Source organism: Nannospalax galili, unplaced genomic scaffold (genome assembly GCF_000622305.1).
Source record: "Nannospalax galili isolate Female #2095 unplaced genomic scaffold, S.galili_v1.0 scaffold612, whole genome shotgun sequence".
Classification (NCBI taxonomy): Eukaryota; Metazoa; Chordata; class Mammalia; order Rodentia; family Spalacidae; genus Nannospalax; species Nannospalax galili.
Window position 1 is genome coordinate 328,731 of NW_008333388.1, and position 7,712 is coordinate 336,442.

Below are 7,712 nucleotides of genomic sequence, written 5' to 3' on the forward strand. Positions count from 1 at the left end.
GGGGGCCGCGCCCCCGCCCCCCCCGCCTCCGCCCTGGAGGTAGGACAGGCCGAGCACCGACGGCGGCACCCGCGGCGTGGGCACGTAGACCGGCGAGGACGCGGCGCCCGCGCTGTGCATGAAGGCGCCGGGGCCGCCCGCCTCGTAGGCTCCGGGCGGTGGGCCGTGGTTGGCGGCCATGGCCAGGCTCTGGTACATCGCCGCGGTGAGCTCCGCGCGTCCCAGTCCTCCGTTCCCCGGCAGGTCACCGAGCCACGCGGGGACAGGCGACAGGACGCGAACGTGCGCGTGCGGGCCGGGCACAGAGCCTCAAAAAGCTCTACTGTTCAACGCAGCATCAGAGCAAAGGGCTCGAGGCGCTTGGGTGCTCCGGACAATCCCAACCAGGGTTTTCGGTTGTTTCTGGAGGAGGTGCAGGAGGGCCGTTTCCACCCCAGGGCCTGGAGGTCCGGCGCGCCGTGGACGCGGCAGACGCTGGGCGCCACGTGGGGCACCGACGTGGGGCGCGGGCCTCGGATCGCCCGCCCGTGGCGCGAAGTCGCAGCCCGCAGCCTCCTGCAGACACAGGCGCCGCTGGAATCTGGTAGCCGGGATCCAAGGCAGAAGTCCGAGGACAGCTCCTTCCCCCACTGCAGAAGAGTCCTGAAGGGGGAAGGAAACGTGGGAGAAAGTTCATCCCTGAGCTTTCAGAGTCCCCTCTCCTCGCCCCACTCGCGCCTCCGGCCCCGCCAGAGCCCTTCTCCCCCACAGTTTTGGAGGCCGCGCGGCACAACGGGAGGACAAGGCCTTTGTTTTGTCCCGGGTATAGGGGGGTGTAGGGTCAGGCTGCCCATGGCAGGCATGGGGAGGGCAACCTAGGGCACAAGGGGTCTCCGGCATCCAGTTCTTCCGTTGTGATCTGGGCCATTTGATTTTGTATTGCTTATCAGGAAAGACTTCAGTTTTGCCTTATTATTCAGGCACATTTTTACCAGAACAGTCTCTAGTACAAGGTTTCCGTTTCCTGAGAATGCCTGGGGTCCAAAAGATCTCCCTCATTGCTGTTTTTTTTGTTTCTCCTCCCGGCCTCAAGTATTTTCTTGACCAAGAAAGAACAGTAGACTGGGAGAGGAGGGGCACTGACAAACTCTATGAAAACTAGCAACCTCAGAAAGTTTTGTTTGTAATCCGAAAAAAAAAAAAAAAAAACTTGAGGTACAGTCTAAATGTTTATAAATGAGCAAGTGTCTGCTAAACCTCATAAAAAGGATTGTGAAATTCCTTAATCACACCCTGCAGCATGTGGATGTCAGATCAGACAAGCTACATGTTTCTTGCAAACAGTTACATTTTAGAGGCTTTGCAGACTGTGTGTGGGGACCAGAAAAGTAGGAGGTAAGGGGGTGTGCAAGGTCATTTCATGGAGCTCCCTGGAGCATCCAAATTCACTAGCTGGCTTTTTCAAGTGGAATCACAGGTCCACACAAACTCCAAAATTGGTTCTTAGGGCTTGACTGTATGCTTCCAGACACACAGTGTTTTGGTACCAACTGAGAAAGTTGGTTTTTTGTTGTTTTTTTGGTTTTTTTGGGGTGGGTGGGGATAAGAGTGCCACTTTCCTAACACACACTGTGCTTTACGTCTCTCCGTGCCTCCATTAAGTAAAGGTGCCTTTCCTTATTTTACTAAAGACGGAACTGAAGCTTGTCTAAGATCAAAGTACAGTTACAAAGTAGAGGGACTTGGAGGGCCACAACTGTTTCAAGCTCTCACTACAAACACATTTTCAATTAAGAAGAGCCGGCTACTTTTGATTGGCTTATTTTTTTTTTTTATTGCAACAACAGACTTCAACGAATATTAACTAAACTAGCTAGTACACCCATGGTCTGCCACTTTTTGAATGAATAACTTTAGACACGGAGGTTTCCTCATCTGAAAAGCGCAAATAGTAAAATTACCTGAGCCTTACAGTCATTGGTGGATTTTGGGTGGTGATTATAAATTAATACACACGAAACATTTATAACACTATTTAAGAAGACCATTCTAACAGGTACAGGGAAGATTCTATGTAACAGTTGGCTACTCTTACAGATCTCTAATGCACCATAAGAAAACTACCTGAGGTGTAATATATCATAATAAATAATCACCTTTATTATTGCAAAACTTCTTGAAATGGAACGGCAAACATATACACTATCTAATACTTTTGCCCATTTTTGCAATACTGATAGTAATAATGGAATCCACCGGCTTGCAATATGTAGTCACATAGTAACTGCTAAGTTGTTTAGTATTTAATTTTTCAAAATATATGATAAACTATTAACTCAGATGAACGTTTTCTCCTAGCAAGTTTAGTTTGAGAATAGGTACAAGAAATTTGACTTGAGGTTGCCAACTCTTTCCTTTAAAAAGAAAAGCAAAAATGATTGTAGGATCTCCAGTAAATCTCAGGGCTTCATTAAACAAATATATGTTTACCTTAATAAAATATATTTTACTCAAATACCCTTTAAATCAAGTCATCGGCCTAATTCATTGTATGTTTTGTAATTTTCAGCTCCTGAAGCTGTAAAATGGTAATGTTAATTTTGTCACCTAACTGCAGGAAAGGAAGGAGATTTGGAATTTGGTGCTCTAACTCACCTATGCACACCAGGTGTTAACTTGGGAGCTTGAAAATGCAAGCGCTAAATGTCTTAGGAGCCCAGGCTAGTCTTCAGGGCGCTCTCAGCCTTTTCAAGTGGCTGATAGGGCACTAGGAGTTGGATTACTAGAACAATAGAAGGTGGGGAAAACACCCCTCTGCCTTTCAGGAAAGGCCAGAAACTGTTCCCTGAGGAAGATTCTTGCTTTTCTTTATCTGGGCCCAGCGATCTTCTGATTTCACACAAGTCTAGCCTGCGCCAGAGCTTTCCCTCTCTTTTGTTTCACTCCATGAAGTTCATAAGGTCTCAAGCAGAAAGAAACTTGATTCTTTTTTCATGATTTAGCCCACACCCCTTTTTGGACCTGTTTTTGAGAGTTGGAAAATGGAACGTGCTGGAATGTTCGCGTCCTTTTACAGGTCGCTCCTTGATGTTCCACTCAACTCGCGCCATCGCTCTCGACCTGCCACGCTGAAAATTGTCGCCAGCCAACCAACTCACACACTCGCCAGCAATAATGAAGCTTAACCCAAATCTTCAGCCCGTCTCCCCACTGAAACTTTTCTTTTTCAACATCCGAAATGTGTTCCTGGCTCTGCCTTCCTTTTCCAAAGGTACAGGAAATATTTCCCCGGAGGTGCTTCCCAGCAGCGCGGCCTGCTGGCCCTGGGTCTGGCACTGGCCGCGGGCCCCTCACTACCCGGTTCCTCTCAACCTAAAAGCTCCTCTGTCCCCTCCACCTGGTAGCAGTTCGCCACTTAGACATCTTTTCCCCCCAAGGGTAACTGCTGCCCACTCCTAGGCCACATCCAAGCGATCGGATCTGTGGATCCTGTGGACTAGCGGTGGCTAGAGGGGGAAGGTCCCTGTGTCGCGGCCCTCGGCCTCTTCACTCAGAAGCAGTGTCCGTGTCCCAGGAGTTACTGTGTGCTGGACACTTCATTCCTGGACTCCAGCCTGGAGGTTGAGGGGGCTGGTTAGAAGGAAGGTTCCGGAGGTTTGGTTGCCCATCCAAACATGGACCGCCTCCAGCCTTCCCCCAGGACGGGCTGCCCTGCCTGCCACCGCCACTCCGGTTCCCGGATAGCCCAGCGGGCGACACTCTGTCTGAGTCCCTCAGGGTGCGGGCTATGTGGCCTGTCCCCGGGTCAGCCGGTCGGAGTGATTACCCAGGCCAGGGCCTGGGAGGCTCAAAGCACGACTGCAGAATCTGCACACCGGGCGGATTTAGAGTGTCCAAGTTCACACAAAACAATCCCAAGCACCGTCTGCTTTTGATCCTAGCCTTACTAGATCTAAGGAAGTTGCCAGACCAAAGTCTTTAAAAACGGAGCAGGCTTTACCCAATGTGGGGGACACTGGAGTGACCCACGTCTCCTTTCCCACCCACTAGCTACCTCTCTACTTCCAGGCAAACAAGGACAGAGGACCTGCGAGTTAACTGATCTCTGGGAAGAGCAGAGGGAGGAAAAAGTCCTACCTGCCCTGCCTCGAGCTTCCAGGAGAGCGGGCGCGCTCGCCGGCCGCCGGCCGAGCTACTGCAGCGGTGGAGACTCGGGAGGCCACTGTGCCGGCCTCCCGCTGTTCCCTGGCGCAGCGAGGTTCCCGGGGCCCCTGCGCGGGGCTCGCGGGCCCTGAGTGGCCTAAAAGAGTCACGTGCGAGGGCGGGGGGCGGGGGTGCGCGGCGGCTGCACCTCCTCCCCGCGGGCCTGCGGGGCTGTTCCCGAAGCTCCCCCAGCAGGCAAAGTCCAGACGCGTCTATCTCGGGGAACGCCGGGCGCTTCCACTGAGGCACCCCGCTCTGCCCACCACCCAGAGGGAAGTCCAGGCCGTTTGCTGTTTTGCCAAGAATCAGTTTTATTCCCCAGTTCCTTCCCTTTCCTCCCCTCCCCTAGTGGTCCACGTCTAGCCGCGGTGGGCAAGGGGCGGGGCTAAGGGAGGGAAGGTGACCTCTCCCTCTGGACTCCTGGTCACTAGTGGGGCACTGGGTCATCCGGGTTGCCTGGTTAGCCTCAGACTTCCAGGGTGCTAAAAAATGGGGATCCTCCCAGCTCTGATTCCGGAGAGGGCCAGGAGGCGCCCAGACTCTGGCCACTAAAGTCAGTCTGGAGACCCAAGCTTCCCTTTCGCTTTCCTAGCACCAGCCACCAGCCCCGGAGTTTAGGTATTTATGCAAAACGTGCACCTTCGCGGCGGCCGCACTGCATCCCACCTCCTGCGGCCTGGGTCTCCCCTGGTTCTCTGCAGCCTGGAGCGGCTGGGGTTCAATCTAGAAGACACTGTGCGAACAGCCCCTTCCCCGCCCCCAGTCCAGCAGAGCTCTCTCCGAGGGTAGGCCCTTCCAGGGGCTGCGGTCCGCTCCCCGTAGTGGGGGCAGGGAGGGTGTCAGACCTGAGTTTGGAGTCTGCGGCGTCAGTGCCTGAAGGCCCTGGCGCAGCGGGGCTGTGAGCCGGAGAGTCCCCCAGACAGGTCTAAAGGTTAATAGAGCAATCACAGGGCCCTATTACCGTGTAAAAATAAGCCATCGATTACCACAGCCTTCAGCCCCAGATAACAGCCGGCCGGTGGCTCTCACGCTTTCTGTTAAACTTTTTTTTTTCTTTCTTTTTTCTTTTTCTTTTTTTTTTTGAAGGGTGCATTTCTCTCCCCAGCACAGGTTTCTCATACAAGATTAGAGGGGTCAGGAGGGGGACTGGAATACCACCCGGTAAGAAACCTGCTCGCTAGGAGAGCAGACCTGGAGGGCGCCCGACTCAGCAGCTGGAGATTCGCCGCTCGTTGCTGGAGGGTGCGAGGGCAACCCGGACACGGAGCACAAGCCTGGAAGCCGGGCAGATTGGAAGGAAATCCCCCTGGGATCATGGCCAACTCGTGGGGATTCTCAGGAAAATCCCGGAGGAAAAACTGAACGCGGCTGCGCGGGAAATTCTTTCCCAAACGAGGGGACCGAGCAGCAAGGAGAAAACTGAGGCCCGCGGGCAGACGGCGAGCTGCTGAAGGCCTGCACTCCGGCCGGACGCACTCCTGTCGCCTCGAGGAGCTACCAGCTTGCATCCTTCGGCGCCCGGGGATAGGGTCCCTTATCCCGCTTTCCCCCCAATCCTAGACAGTGCTTGGGCAGAATCTGGCGCTGAGTGTTCGAGGTCTGGTAATGTTTTACGGTGTTCGGACGCAAGCAGGATGGTACTGCCCTATTTAATAAGGGCAAGCACCCTCTCTGGCGTGAGGGGGAGAGGCTGGAAGCCAAAGGCTCCTGATTCTCTCTCTCTCTCTCTCTCTCTCTCTCTCTCTCTCTCTCTCTCTCTCTCTCCCTCCCTCCCTCCCTTCCTCCCTCTCTCGTCTGGTTTGTGAAGCATGGAAAGTCTCACTCCTCTTAACTTCAAGAAGGGAACATTCCCAGATAATAGGTGGGTGGTTCTCTCCCTCCTCCCCCCATGAACTCAGTTTGGTTTTTGAAATTCATACTGTATTTTTTTTTTTACCAACTGTGCTTTTTGAGCATGCTTGTTTAGTTCATTCATAGCAGCTCTTTGGGGCAAGCTTGACTATCCAGTAACAAAGGATATATTCATCAGAGCATACTGGTGCCTGGTTAAGTGGTATTAGGTCACAACACAAGAACAGTTAATAGCTGTTAAGAAGAATAAAGAAGGTGACTGCTTCCAATGAGATTCCGTGTTTGGCTGTTGATGTTGCTTAAATAGTTTTCTCAAACTACTAGGATGCAATCATGGGAATCCAAATTATTGTTTACTTTGCAATTAAAACCATTAAAATTGTGTGGCTTGTAGTTTTATGCATTGCTCTGTTTAATGGGTTTCCAGTATCTACTTGTCTGTGTCTCCCTAGCACTAGGATTACAAACACACACCACCATGCCTGGGTTTTTACATGGGTGCTAGGAATTGAACTCTGTTCCTCAGACTCATGTGGCAAGTATTTTATCGACTGAGCTATCTCCCCAGAATTCCTCCCCTTTTTATTGAGACTTGCTCTGTGGCCCAAGCTGGCCTGGAACTCTCTTTGTAGCCCAGGATATCTTCAATCCTCACAGTCCACCTGCCTCAACTTCCTGAGTGCTAGGAGTACAGGTGTGAGCCAACATGCCCGGCTTCTCTACACATATTAACCAACTCAACCCCCACAGTGCTGCTACCAGGATGTACTACTGTCCCATTTTGCAGACAAGACCTAGCGCTTTCAAAGAGAAGATGCCATGGTTACACAGTGGGAAGTAGAGAACTGGCACTCAGAACCCATGAGCACTGAAAAGGGAGTCCCTACTGCCACCTTCACTCTCCTCCCTGAACACATTCCAAAGACAGCTGCACTGGGACGATGCTGGTCTTAACCATGCTGGTTCCTCAGGTCTCTGGCAGCCGCAATCTTCTGAGTCCTAGAGTTGTTTCTGTGTCTACCTCTCCCTGGGAGAGTAGGCCATCTGGAGGTGGCAGGCATCTTTTATTTGAGAATTCATTTGGACAGCACAGACTGTTAGGCAGCAGGGGACTGTTGGAAGTCAAGTCAGGACCCTGGACAGTTCATCGGAAACCAGGGAGGGATGCTGTACCCTGCAGGTTCTATGAGGATATATAGCCACTGATGGCCCTGAAGGGAAAAAGGAGGGTGGTCAGGACCACCAAGGTCATAGGATCTGGACCTCATCAATCTGGATAAACTGAGTCACACACACACACACACACACACACACACACACACACACAGAGAACAGTACCTCAGTGGCTTAGTTCATCCCTGCAAAACCCGTATGGGTCCCAGTGACTCATCAGGACACTTGTCCTCCATTCAGTGAGCCAGGTCACTCTGATGCTGGGGTTCTACCTGGGGCAAGGTGGGCACTCCTCCACTACACCAGCAGAGCAAGAGCGCCCGGGTGTTGGGCCTGTGAGGTCAATCTGCCCTGTGTCAGAGCAGAGATGCCCCAGGACTTGCAAAGCTCCCACATCTCCAGGCAGGGAGGACAACACAGGATATCTCAGAGTTTTCCAACCCGTATGTGACATTTCACATGTCCCCTCTAACTTCACTCTCACAGCAATCCCTAAGCAAACATGA

General features: G+C 52.3%; 1 protein-coding gene across 1 annotated transcript in view; it reads right to left on the minus strand.

The window, feature by feature from the left end:
* Window positions 1-491, minus strand: part of Gata4 (GATA binding protein 4) — a 48,369-nt gene extending 47,878 nt beyond the window's left edge. The window contains exon 1 of the mRNA XM_008828158.3: window positions 12-491. Within this exon, the coding sequence (XP_008826380.1) occupies window positions 12-198 (187 nt within the window). The 5' untranslated portion in view covers window positions 199-491. The remainder of the gene's footprint in view (window positions 1-11) is intronic.
* Between the last annotated feature and the right edge of the window lie 7,221 nt (window positions 492-7,712).